General features: G+C 46.4%; 1 protein-coding gene across 1 annotated transcript in view; it reads right to left on the bottom strand.

Annotated features, from left to right (window-relative positions):
* Positions 1-694: 694 nt before the first annotated feature.
* MFSD2A (MFSD2 lysolipid transporter A, lysophospholipid) overlaps positions 695-13,777 on the bottom strand; it is a 43,505-nt gene continuing 30,422 nt past the window's right edge. Inside the window, exons 8-14 of the mRNA XM_084815961.1 lie at positions 13,550-13,671; positions 11,618-11,701; positions 7,472-7,555; positions 5,324-5,436; positions 3,944-4,087; positions 3,253-3,429; positions 695-1,467 (exon numbers count right to left, since the gene is read on the bottom strand). Coding sequence (XP_084672087.1) covers positions 1,407-1,467; positions 3,253-3,429; positions 3,944-4,087; positions 5,324-5,436; positions 7,472-7,555; positions 11,618-11,701; positions 13,550-13,671 — 785 coding nt within the window. The 3' untranslated portion in view covers positions 695-1,406. The remainder of the gene's footprint in view (positions 1,468-3,252; positions 3,430-3,943; positions 4,088-5,323; positions 5,437-7,471; positions 7,556-11,617; positions 11,702-13,549; positions 13,672-13,777) is intronic.

The raw sequence follows: 13,777 nt of genomic DNA on the forward strand, positions 1-13,777 counted from the left end.
CCAACACAGCAGGGCTGGTGGGAAGTCTGCTTTTCTACACCAGACCCAGCTCCTCCAAATACATTCTAGAATGGCACGCAGAAGGAGCGGGAGGTGCTTCTACTCCCACAATGGACACATTACATTTGAGGAGAGGAGAGGCAATGATCTGTAGTGCCTCCCCCCGCCTGCACCATCTTGAGCCGGAGAAGCCAGCTCCTGTTTTGACACCCCCCCCCGCCCCAAACACACTCCTATTGCTAGGGTTTCTGGGGGTCTGGACATCCAAGGGGCAGAGCATGTGAGGTAATGGGTGGTGCATGGAAGACGGCAGAGGATTGTATGGCAGAATCAGTCACTGTTGCCTTGGGGCAGAGCCTGATGGACTGGTGTGGGAATAAGCAAATGCTCCTTCCCTCAGAGCTCCCCCCCACACATGTCAGATCAAAAACCTGGCAACTTGGCAGCCCTCTCCATTGCCCTTCCCCTTCAATCCTGGAGTTGCTCGGAGGAAAGGGAAGGCCCTTCTTGCATCCTGGAGTCCCTGTCAGTGGTGTCCAGTTTTCTGCAGTGTTGCCTCCATGTGTACCATTTTGCAATCAGAACAAAAAACGCAATCCAAGAAAAGATACAAAGCTGACTGATGTATGTAATAATTTGCCTATTTTCAGTTTTTCTATATGGGGGAAAAAGCACAAGACCAGTGATTTTTTTTGCATTTTAATGTAAATTAATATTAATAGATTCACAGTCTTCTTTCTGTGCAGACATATACAAACAGGAAAACATGTGACCTTTATATGTACAACATAATTAAGTTATTTTAATTAAGCTCTTTATATATACAAATATATAGATATATAAAACCCAGCAACACCACAAGATGCTTTCTACATTAGCCGTGTCTGATTTACAGAAGAAAACAGTACAAGGTTGTGTTTGGAAGGACATGCCACTGGTGTAATATACACCAAGCCGCACCATCTGGGTCCATAAGATTTTTTTTTAAAAATACAAGCACAAATACCTCCACCCTTAACAGTACTGCAAAGACTTGCACCACATTCCGTGCTGACAGTACCAGGTTAGTGGCAGGTGGCGCACACCCAAAGAATGTCATGGCTCAAAGGCATTTTGCAAACTGATTCCAGTAGAAGACACACCTGGTTTGGCGCCTATTCCAAGAGGCACCTTCCTGCAGTACCAAATACTGCCCTGGCATGTACACAGGGCTGGTGCTCCATGGATCCCACATAAGGCACAACGTATACCAGTATTTGCTCTCCAGAGCAGTCTGGAAGGACGTCATAGAGCACTCCCCTCAGGGGAGCAAGTCAGCTTCTCTCCTGCACAGTGGACGCCATGGCAGCCCCATCCCATTTTCTAAGGATCCCAGTGTGTAAACAGTAAACGAAGGCAAGCCGGGGTCAGACAATGCTGGCCAGCTCTGTGGAGTCCGACTCCGTGCTACTGTTACTCTCTTCGTCTCTGTGGAAGAGGAGGCATGGAGAGGTAAGTAAAATTTAAATTTAAAAAACCCTTTATCCTCTGCCACACACACATAGACACACACACACACACACACCCTGTAGGAGACAAACCGTCCATTCAGCCCAAGCTCGGAGTTTCCAAACAGGAACTACCTCAGAGGTTTTGCTGCTTGAGGCAGAAGTGCCTCATCTAAGATGGTGTGCCTGAGACATCGGCAACTCCAGGATGCCAGTGTCATCTTGAAGGTTCTCCATTAGCTACCAGAGGCAGTGGGGTGGGGTGGGGTGGGGGGAGAGTATGTATATGTAAAAAACGCGGGACCCCTTTTTGTGAAATATTTCAGCCCTGCTGAGAAGGGGCCTCTTGAGCTATGTGAATAAGGCAAAAAGTGTTCACATCCTTTAGAATGAAAACTGCCCACATTTTTAATAGGGCAGCACTGTTCTTTTGAAGACCTCCCTCTAACATTAATAGAACCTTTCACTGTCCACCCCCTCCACTTGCCCACAAACCTCATAAATGACTGACACAGCCCTTTAAATCATTTTTTTTAAATGCTCAGCTTGGGCCTGCAACAACTTCATTCTTATTCTGAAGTTGTTATCCAGCAAAAAACTGAGTCAGCACTTTAAAAAAAATCTGGCTTTCCGGGCAGGTTCAAACTGCTGGGAGAGGCGGAGAGAAACTGGGCCATCAAAAGGCTCTGGTATCATGACCAATATAGATGATATACACCCCCCTTCCCTCACCGCCCCCTCACAGATACTATGGCTGCATTCAGCCCCCTAAGTAGCCTTGCTAGGGAAGAGCCCAACCTTCCCTGCCCCACACTGGGAAGCAAGATGTCACAGGGAGGGGTGAGAAGGGCCACAGAAGACAGCCAGGATGGTGGCCCAATGTGTTTCACAGGCCACCAGCTGGCCATCCCTGGACTAGATCACTTTCGGAATAACCAGGTGATCACGATGATCTCCGAGCAAAAAGACTGCTGATGCAATTCTAAACAGTTAGGAAGCCCATCAAATGAAGAGGTCTGAAATTAGGGAAGGGTGAGAATTTCGTTTCAGTTCCGTTTTTATAAGAAGCTACCAAAATTCACAAAGTTCTTTCTCTCCCAAATTTGAAGAGCTTGAGATTTTTTTTAAAAAATCAGATGTGGGAGAAAGCAAAACTGAGAAATTTGCCCATGCCTTGCTGAAACAGATCAGGGAGCCAAGCAGAGACTTGTCTGTGCAAAGCCAATGTACAGCATCACTCAGCATCTTATATATAGCCTTCTGCAGAATGCTACGTCAGTGAACAGGACACTCATTTGTCCCAGAGCCATCAAGCACCTGCCCTATTTTAAGTTTTAGCAATAAAACTAAAGGGTCATCTGGAGCAGGAGCCCTGAAGCTCCACCTGCCTTGCAGGATCTGAACCTGCTTCCACACAATGGGGATTCTAAATAAAGTGCTCTCTCTTCTGGGGAGCTTTACTTGGTTCATCAGAACAAAACATGCAATTACACCCCATCCTTAATTGCAGCTTCAACAAACACAGACTATGGATACAGGATGCTAGATCCTTTGCCACCCATCCTTCCCTGGAGGCCCTCCCATGCCCAGTCCCAAAAACTGTGGCGATGGATCCTGATCCAATTCCATTCCTGCACCTTCCAGTTCGGTTGGCAGCCCATATAAGGAGAGGCCCTGACAGCATTCCCGGTCTGCCAGTTACTCGTCTCGACTGCAATATCACCATGCTTCCCCCCGTTGCAACTGCCAGCAGCAGGGCTCTCACCTCAAGTCCTGCAGGGCTTTCTTGTTTTTCCTCCGCCTGTCCTCATCAATGGGGTACAACTTAAAGAGGAGCAGGCCAAGGATGATCAAAACCACAGGAGCAGCCGAGACCAGCATCTTCAATGTGAAGTTGACCTCCTCCGGCTGGGAGCAGCCCCGGGTCTTGTATCCGGCAAAGCTGTGACAAACAGGAACAGAATTACATACTGGCCAAGTAGATTTTCTAGCAGCCAGGGTTTCAGAGCCTTACGTAGCAACTTACCACTTCACGGGGTTAACAAAATTAGAATAAATTATGCGAAGTAAGAGCAATTATGCAAGTTAGCTCAAAGCACAAAAAAAATATACAGGCCGCAGAACCCGGGCATTTATTTTTAGCCTGGTGAATTATGTCAGTATTCCCATTTTGGAGACAGTGAACTGAAACTGAGAGGTGACAAACTGCCCTAGACAGCTCACAAGCAAGTGGAATTTATGACAATATAGCACCTTGCATTTCGGGCTCCCCCTGCCCCAGGCCCACATTCTACCTCACAAGCTCTTTCTGTATCAGCTGATCAGCAGATTCATCAGCAGAGTCTTTTCTTCTTAGAAGCACAAATAATTCAAGATCCAAACCCCCAAAGTGGCTTGAATATTCTTTCTGCTAATAAATGCTAATAGCCCTGGAGGTAGGTGGTAGGGAGACTTACTCTAAACTGAGTGTGGAGATCCCCAAAGACACCCCAGAGGCAAACTTGGTGAAGAAGACATAGAAGGAGAAGAAAATTGCTTCATGGCCATTGGAATCTGGGTGCTGGAGGTTGAAGTCATCAATGACATCTGGCAACATGGACCTAAGTAGAGAGGACAAGAGATTTCAGTCTCCCCAACTCCCTTCGCCTTCCAAAGTGGAGGTGAAAGGGAAAAATGAGATGTTGTCAATTGCAAAATCCCTCACTCAACAATCTGGAAACACCAATACTGTACCAGTCACACTGGCTGCCAATGAGTTTCTGAGCCCATTTCAAGGTGCTGGTGTTTAAACCTTTAAAGCCCTAAATGGTTTGGGGCCAAGGTTACTTGGAGGACCCACCTTCACCCATCTGAGTCTGTTCATGCTCCAAGGTCATTGCTGGAAGCCCTGCTCCTCTGCCTTTATCAGGTTAGTGGGTGTGAGTCTGGGCCCTCTCAGTGGTGGCCCCTCATTTACAGAACTTCCTTCTTTATATATGGTTCTTATTAAAGAGGCCTTTAAAACATGGCTTAAAGACTCACTTGTTTCAGTCACTTTTTCCTTCAGGTTTTAATGCTGTGCATTTGATTATGATTTTAATTGTTTATTGCTATGATCTGGGCTATACACCATTTCTTAAGCAAATATTTTAAATGCTTTCAAACCAGTTTTAAAGTTGTCATTTGTTCAGAATACTTTATTATGGTTTTATGTTTGTGAGCCGCCTTGTGAGGACTATGTCCTAAAAGGCAGCCCACAAGTCCTTGAATAAACAAGATAAAACAAACAAACCCGAGGGCCAGTGAATGGTCTCGGAGCATGTGATGCTGCAGCAATGCTGAAGCTAAGCAGGTGAATCAGTAGCTTGGATGGAGCCCCAAGTATGAGTAGAATAGTTGTGGGGGTTTAAATAAAAAGGACAAAAATAACCAGGAACCTTCTTGGGGCTCTCTTAAGTCAGTACCTCATGTAAAACCAAATATTAGAAAATCCAGAATAAATTATGTAGCTCAGGTAAATTAACTTACAGAAATTGCAGAGTAACTAACTGTCCCTTCAGATCCATTAAGTAAAAACAACAATACCCTACCCAGAATCCAAAAAAATAAGTATATCAAGGCTAGGTAGGAAGTTAAATGCTTTGCCATTTATATCTTTCAGGAATGGTGGCAGAGAAAGCAGAATGTGCTACAGTGAAATGAGGCAAGCTCAACCAGAAAAACATAGTTTCCTACCCACATTTCATCACAGAAGCTGTGAGTTCCAGCATAATGTTATAAGAGTACTGAAAGAACAAGTATAATAGACTTTCTGCAATAGAAACATGGCACTATAGTTACTAGAAAAATACACTTACCAAGGTAAAAGGAAAGCAGCAGCTACACTCATCCCAGCTGCGACAGCCACGACATAGGTGATGATGAGGTTACCTTCCATAGTCACAACCAAGATAAGAAAAGGGGTGGCAGACTGTGGAATCAGAGAAGAGATCAAAAGGATTACTATAAATTGTACATTTGCCTTGTTTTTTAAATGAACATTTTATTGATTTGTGTGGATTCGTTCATCATATTGGTAAGCTCGCCCTTCCTCTCAAAAGGGCAAGGCAGTTTAAGAAGCGACATCCCATTTTATCCTCTCAGCTAATCTGTAAGTTGGGCAGTGGGATAAAAACATAAGAGGAGCCCTGCTGGATCAGACCAAAGGCCTATTAGTCCAGCATTCTGTTCACACAGTAGCCAGCCAGATGCCTACGGTAAGCCCACAAGGAGGCAGCACCCTCCTGCTTGTGTTCCCCAGTATCTGGCACTGTGAAGAAGACTGCCTCTAGTACTGGTGGTAATCTGTAGCCACCATGACTAGTAGCCTTATCCTCCATGAATTTGTCTAATCCCCTTTTAAAGCCACCCAAGTTGGTAGCCACCACTATATTTCAAGGCAGTGAATTCCTAGTTTAAGTACCTGCGATGTGAAGAAGTACTTCCACTTGCCTGCCCTGAATCTCCCACCATTCAGCTTCCTTGGATGACCCTGGGTTTTGGTATTATGAAAGAGGGAGAAAACCTTCTCCATCTCCACTTTTTCCACGCCATGCATAGTTGTGTACATCTCTACTATGTCTCTCCTTTCTCCCCTTTTTCTAAGCTAAACAGTCCCAGATGTTGTAACTTTTCCTCATAGGGGAGTTGCTCCAGCCCCTTGATATCTGCACCAGGCCAATGTGTCTCAGCCTAGCCTTGTGAACTCATCTCCTTCCTTCCTTCCTTCCTTCTCCCCACTGTCCAGTTCCTTCTCCTGGTTTGTGTTGCATCTGAGCCAGCATAACCAGAGTTGCCAAAAACCACAGCTGCTAGCTTTCACATCTGTTTCAAAGCTCACTATGGCTAGTGGTAACTGTGGTCATGCTGGCTCAGAGGCAATGCTGAACTACACTTAACACCAGGCAAAGGAGGGGGGAGAAATCTGCGCAGGTGGGAGTGAGGGACAGGAACTCATGGGGCCCTCCAGATCACCAAATAACGGTTTGGCCATCAGGCAGTGTGACCTATGAACCAGGCTAGTGACTTGCTCCAGGCCATTCAGTGAGCTTCATATCAGAGCAGAGATGTGAACTCAGGTTTCTCTGGTTCAAGCCCAAATATTTTAGACCAGGGGTGGGCAGAAAGTAGATCTCCAGAGGTTTTGGACTTCAACTCCCAGAAGCCCCTGTGAGCATGGCTAACGGTCATGAATGCTGGGAGTTGAAGTCCAAAATATCTGAAGATCAACTTTCTGCCCATCCCTGCTCTACACATGGTGGATGAAGAGTTGGCTTTGTTTTGTCATTAAATTATGGTTGATCATTTTCAGGCTTTTAAAAATGGTTTACACCTTGTATTCCAATATCTGAAATATGCAAATGCTATTTTTTTAAAAAAGGAATAAGATGGGCCGTTATTAATTCATTTATTTGCTTAAAATGTCCAAATGTGACTTAATCCAGCCCTGTCAGTAACTTTGACTCTGTCAAGGAGAAAGGGCCAGGCATAGCCTAATGCCATCTTATCAGTAGGCCTCAAGCAGATGTGGCCTATTCCTCCATAATGAGGTCTGCTACCACTGTGCCACCAGGCCTCGGCCCTATTTTCTGGGGAAGAGCGAAACACACGGATGCGGGGCTATCCTGCCAACAGGCCTCAGACCTGACAGAGAAGAGTCCTTTCCAAAAGGAACATAAACAGCTAACACTGCATCACTAACAGCCCTCAGAGAAAACCAATGAAGAGGCCCACAAAGTCCACCCACTGTTCCACGGTGCTCTCAGTTCTTGGTCTTAATAGTTTTAATGAGGTCTGTGTCAGCTCATTCAGAAGCAGGCCATCAGGGTGCAGTCTTCTCACTGTTATGGGCTTGGTAGCACCAGGCTAAAGATAGATGCTTTGGACTTTGCTTCCCTGGGAGCTCTGGCAACAGAGACGCACCCACAAGCTGTCTTTGAGCTTTCCCTTTGGATATTTTTACTCACCGAGATACCAATGTAAACAGCCATTTTCTTTCCAAAGCGAGTTAGGAACCACTGCCAGAAAGGGATGGTCAAAGTGGCAGAGAGCTGCAAGAGAGCATCAAAAAGGGGATAGAAAATAATGATTATTCGGGTGTCGGCCAGATACAGCTTTTGCAACAGCCCCTCTGAGTGAATTGCATATACTGCATCCTTCTACACTGCATTGGTTAACCTGGAATAACACCCCCAATTCCATACTTGATCATGTGTGCAGAGTAGAATCCATGCTTCACTCATAAGCATGAACAGAAAGGGAAACAAACACTCTTTGATCACCCTGACTGCAACTGTGTTATGGTCATGGGAGATTTTTCTGCAGACTTTCAGTTGCCTCATGGCAAGAGAACATCAGAGAAGGCTCCAGAATATCCAGTTGTTCAAACCACAGAATGCCCATTCACGAATTCCTGCACCAGCTTCCTGTCCCCTTCAAGATGAAGCACAAGTTCTCTTTCTCTAAAAGCTCCCCCAGTGCTTGCCCCACCTGCACTCATTCATTCATTCATTCATTCATTCATTCATTCATAACAAGGATGGGGAACATGTGGCTTGCAACTCCTATTATCTTTTACCATTGGCTATATTGGCTAGGGCTGGTGGGAGCTGCAGGCCAACAACATCTGGAGGGCCACTTGTTTCCCACTCCGATTTATAATTTATTTTAGAAAGAGACTTTGTTTACACTTTGAGATCTTTGTTCTTCCTTAGTGTGAGAAAATGGAAACGCCAGGAAGACACTGAAAACTCCAAAACAAAGGCCCAGAGTTCCCCACGAACAACTCAACCAGCATCAAGTTCCTTCCCCCCACCCCATGAAATCCTACTCTCTGACCTCGCCTGGTCTTGGGGCAGGGCAGGAATTTGCTTATGGCATGTTGAAAACTTTCCTCTCTCTTCCTACTCAGTCAGAAAGTGGAAAGAGGAAAATGAAGAGAGACTGAATCCTCCTGACTATTACATAACTGAGATTGGCAGAAGTTTTTGATTCCATGGATGGGACGTAAATTGGATGGAGACTTGCCAAGAGAGCTCTGATGAGGACTTCAGAATATGTTTTACATTCTCAAAGGCACATACAATGAGTGTCTTGGTCATGGTCTGAGTCAGCATCCAACAAAGCTGTGCATGAGCCTAGAGGTCAAGGGTGGCTTGACTGGCTCCGGATCAAATGCAATCCTTAATCTATCCCTCATACCACTGGCCTGGCTCGCACATAACACTAATCTATGGTTTATCTAACCCATGATTTGTTGTCCTACCCAGGGTTTGTTTGGCAGATGACTGAACAAACTGTGGTTTGTTCTTTCAATCCCTGCATTGTTTGTTTTCCTCCTCTTTTACCTGCTCCCTCCCTGTAACCTTTGCAGCACTGTGGAGTGACTGGCATGTGAAGCAGCTGGGTTTTTTTTAACCACTCTTGCCTGCCGCCTCTGTAGCCTGGCAAAGAAACCCATAAACAACCCACATTTCTGGGTTCACATGAAATGACAGGATACTTTCTTCCGCAATTCCCTCTTGGTCACATGTTCCTGGAAAAGGTGTGTAGCCTAACTATGTTCACAACAGGAGGAGACTACTTCACAAAATCTTTGTGTTTGCTGCAAGCATCCAAACCACATTATGTTGGCAGGGGGGGAATAGAGAATAGGGACAGATATGCTAATCAACCCAAATTAACATGGCAACAATTGCAGGCCTTAAAAGAGACCACACACTGATAAAGGAGCAGTTTAAAATCATACTTTTACATGACTTTCTGGAGGCCACACACAGGCAGGAGCATGGAGAGGGATCTGCCATCTACTATTTGGATAGCATAAGGCCCCTTCTTACCACATCCTCTCCCCACCCCAAAATGTTCAGCTAGCTCCTTTCCAAACAGTCCATAGCTCCCTTCCTTCTTTGCTCCTGCAGCAGCTGAGGCAAGCTCTTAACATTCCATGTGGGGGATTTTAATGGCCCTTGGAATGGAAACAAAATTAAGCTCTTCCCACTTGCTTCTCTTCCGTTAATCCCCACCCTCCCAAGGACATTCAGTTCCACTGCTGATCTGTGCTAAAGATGGTGGCTTTGAAGCTTCTGCCCCTGGTTAACTTCAGCACCGCTGTTCTCTCTAGGAGAATGAGGTCTCAGAATTCTGTTCCATTTCAGGCTGCAGGTGGCATGGTGAATCTGAATGCTCCCTAGCTGGGAGGGGTGGTTCCTTGCAGGCAGAAAAATAGCATGGAGGTACAGTACTTTCCTTTATAGGCTTATTGACTACACAGAGAAAATGGTTGTCCATACCCAATACATCCAGAGTTAGGAGTAGAGGAAGCTGCTTTATACTGAGTCAGACCATGGGTCCATCTAGCCCAGTACTGTTGACACTGACTGGCGGTGGCTCTCCAGAGTTTCAGGCAGGGGTTTTTCCAGCGCTACCTGGAGATGCCGAGGATTGAACCTGGGACCTTCGGCATGAAAAGCAGGGGCTTCTAATCTCCACTGAGCCACAGCCCTTCCCCTTAAGTTCTTTGAGAATGTGGCCCATTGGAGGAGGTGGGGAGGCAGTGCCTGAGCAACAAATGACTGGTGGGACTTAGCTATGCTATGCATGGAATATGCAACAAGCTCCAGCTTGACTCCTTTGTAGAGCCAGAGAAGCAAAGCAGAGCCTCTTTGCCCGTCTTGATACCGCCTGAATTACTTTCAAGTCCCTGCGTTTCCTAGATGCATGGAGAGGGAGGGGGCTCTGTCTCTGCCACAGGCTTTCTGGCTTGGCAGAGTGCTTCACAACACAATGCCCCCCACTGCCTGCCCCCCCTCCCCTCCCTCCTCCTTCCATCCATCAGCCTGGAAAGGATTTCCCAGACAAATCGGCTCCATTGCTTTCATTCAGTGCCTCTCTGATAAACACTCAGGACTCCTTTTTTCTCATGATTAAGGGTAAGGGGGAAAATGGCAGGGTTTGGACAAAAGACTCACATGGCTTTTATTCTTCCTTTCTTTTCATGGTGAGCTTCAGATTCAAACAAAGAGCGCACTGTTCTAGCCAACCGGCTCCATCTTTTCAGGAACCGTGTTCAGTAACTGCCCTTTCCGTCTTTAAGATTGCCCATCAGGCAGCTTCCCCCAGTCCCCTCGCTATGTCAGACAGTCCAAGTACTTTTTATATACTCCTTGTGGCTGTTTGTGCCCTGGCAGTTCAACATTGGCTTACTACTGGATGTGCCTCAATCACTACATACTTGCAATTTGGTGTTAAATTACTGCTGGAAGGTCAAGGAAGAATTCCTTGACATTTCCCCAGGATGCAGGATAAACACAGACTTAGATAGCCCTGGAACAACTATCCTTTCTGCTCAGGGGAATGGCCTTTTCAAAAAGCAGCATCTCCCATCATCCTTTATTCAAAGCAAGAGAGTATTTAGCACAGATACACTTATTTATTTTATTTATTTATTTCATTTCTATACCGCCCAATAGCCGAAGCTCTCTGTGTGGGTATGAGCTTTGCAAAGTTCACCCCCCCCCCTCTCTCTCTCTCTCTCTCACACACACACACACACACACACACACACTCAGCCAGTTCCCATATCACATTTGCTAGCAGCTGCAGCCCCCATTTTTGTATGAGGATGCATGCATTTTGTAATGTGGGAACAGTCATGCCACGGTATCCTCTTGTCCAGATATACAAGCATCTGAAAGTCAATCCCTGCACTTGCTTTCCAGTGTTAAATTTGGGGACCCCACAAAAAAACTACACATGTACAGCCACTTCCATGGTACATGGCTAGCAGGGCAGGGAGAAAACATTAAACAGCAACAACACTGCTGGCACTTTTGAACAATCCAAGTGCTTCACTTACATTAGCTCAGAATTCCTTACAACAGCCCGTCAAGGTAGACCAGTGTTATCCGCATATTGCAAAAAGTAGGGGCAGATGCAGAGAGAATTGGTTTCCCAGGCCACTTAGCAAATTCATGACTAAGATGAGATTAGGACCACCAGAAGCAGCCAACCTCCCTTGTGGGCTATCACCCTCCCCACAAAAATGAGTTGCCTCTGTAGCAGGGGAAAAAGAGCAAGAGAGGGTGAAGAGTACACAACTACAGTACACATACCATGATGGCAAGTAGAATGTTCTGGAACTCGTTCCGGAACCCCAAGGTATATGTGCAGAACAAGGCGAAGTTGCCTTCCAGGAGCTGGAAAGAAGAAATGAAACAGTGGAAGTTAATGGGGGAGATTCTGGGAATTCTAAAGCCCTCTTTTTGTGAGAGGGGCAGGGGCAGCCTTCCCCAACCTGGCGCCCTCCAGATATGTTGGATGACAACTCCCAGAATCCCCCAGCCATCAGAGCCAGCTGTGTAGAGAGACCTACACAGGCTAATCTGTGTAGTCTACTTAGCTTACTCTGGCTAATGCAACATTACATTCATACCCTGTCTTTCTTCCAACGAGCTCAAGTGTGGTGTACATGGCTCTCCCTCCTCCCCATATTTTATCCTCACAACAACCCTCTAAGGTTGGCTAGGCCAAGAGAGAGGGTGACTGGCCCAAAGTCACTCAGTTAGCTTCATGGCTGAGCTGCAGGCCAAAACATCTGGGGGGCCACAAGTTGCCCAACCCTACCCTGCAGAAACAGAGCTGAGTAAGAATATTCCTCTGTATTGGCAAAGTGGGAGGGGGATGGGAACTGCCAAAGTGAAGGGGAAAGAGGGGCCAACGCAAAAAGGAAGAATTCAGCAGACTCCCCGAAGCCTGGAAAAGAGAAGTCACTATTCACAACTGAGCCGGAGGCAAAACAAAAGGCAAAAAACAAAGAACGCTGCCAGAAGTATTCAGCTCTACAACAATTTCTATATTGCTGCTGCTGCTGCTGCTGCTGCGATGGCAGCAAGTTCTCGAAGTTTTTGAGCTCCTTAAGCAGCACCCAGTATTTAGAACCCATCGGCACCCTCTGGTGAAGTTACCCAGCTCTATCCAGTGATCAGGCAAGCAGCAATGGGTGCATAAACCACACATGCATCATAAGAGGGCATCTTACGTCAGGTGAGTAGGTTTCATTCTCTCTCTCTGTCTCGCTGCAGAATCCCTACTCTGTTAAGTTTACTGCAACAAAAGATGTGTGTGATGCCTTAAACCAGTATTTTGGATGCTGGGACTTGTAGTCCAACACACCTGGAAGGCACCAGGTTGGGGAAGGCTGCTCCAAGACACTGCAGGAACTGCTGCAGCCCACCTCTCAAGACTTCCCACTGCTTCACTGGCACGCCTCAAAATACTAACCCACTGACTACATGGGGTTGCTCAAACAGGTCTATTAGCCCTAGGAAGAAAGGGGAGGGGACCCTAGAGATCACCAAAACAACACCTAAGACCTCTCTTGTCCCCACTGTTAGGTGATAAACGTGTGCCTTCACTGTACCACCTCAGCCTGGAAGTGGGGGCTCATGACTGACTGCTCTTTCATATGGAAACATGCCCTGCACACAGAAGACTAGCATGTCAGAGAGAGAGAGAGAGAGAGAGAGAGAGAGAAGGCAAGACTACATCCTAGTTTTCTAGGTGCAGCGATTTTTTCCCCATTTGATGCCACATTCCATCATGTGAGCCCTCATTGTGCCGTCTGAAGTGGTACAACCCAGAAAACAGGTTTGCCACTTCAGTGAGTACAAGGCCCCAGAGAAACCTTGGTTTCAAATTACCAGAAAATGTGTTTAGGGAAACCTCTTAAACCACACAAAATATTTAACGGAAACGTCTTAACCCCACAGGCAGGTCAGCAATAGGATAAGCCGCAGGGAGAGGCAATAAAAATCCATCCGATAAGTGCCCGCGATATTCAAGCAACTGCATTCCACACTGGGCTCACTAATGCACCAGAATTGCTAGCGGGGAGTGGGTTGGATGTGGGGAGTCTAATTTGCCAAGCCAGAAAATAATTGCATTCTTTTAAGCACCAAAAATAATCATGTCCCTGAAGCCAAGTAATAACACCACATTGATCATCGCGGGGGGGGGGGGGGGGGCAGTGGGGATGGTTTCCTTACCATGAAAGCCAGAGAGGTAAAGAGAAAGCCAGCAATCAGCTTGATATAGGGGCCATGCTTCATCACCAGCTTCAAGCCCTGGAAGAAGGACGCTGGCTTGCCCAGCTGGAGCTCAGAGGACTCTGAGGAGCAAAGCAAAAGAAGCAGGTGAAGTTATTTCCCCTCAACCCTGCTTTCGATGTCAAAATATATATTTAAAATGACAGACCCTGAAGAGCTGAATTCTGG

Source organism: Heloderma suspectum, chromosome 10 (assembly GCF_057233095.1).
Source record: "Heloderma suspectum isolate Gila_16-S chromosome 10, 16-S_ref, whole genome shotgun sequence".
In the NCBI taxonomy this organism is placed as follows: domain Eukaryota; kingdom Metazoa; phylum Chordata; class Lepidosauria; order Squamata; family Helodermatidae; genus Heloderma; species Heloderma suspectum.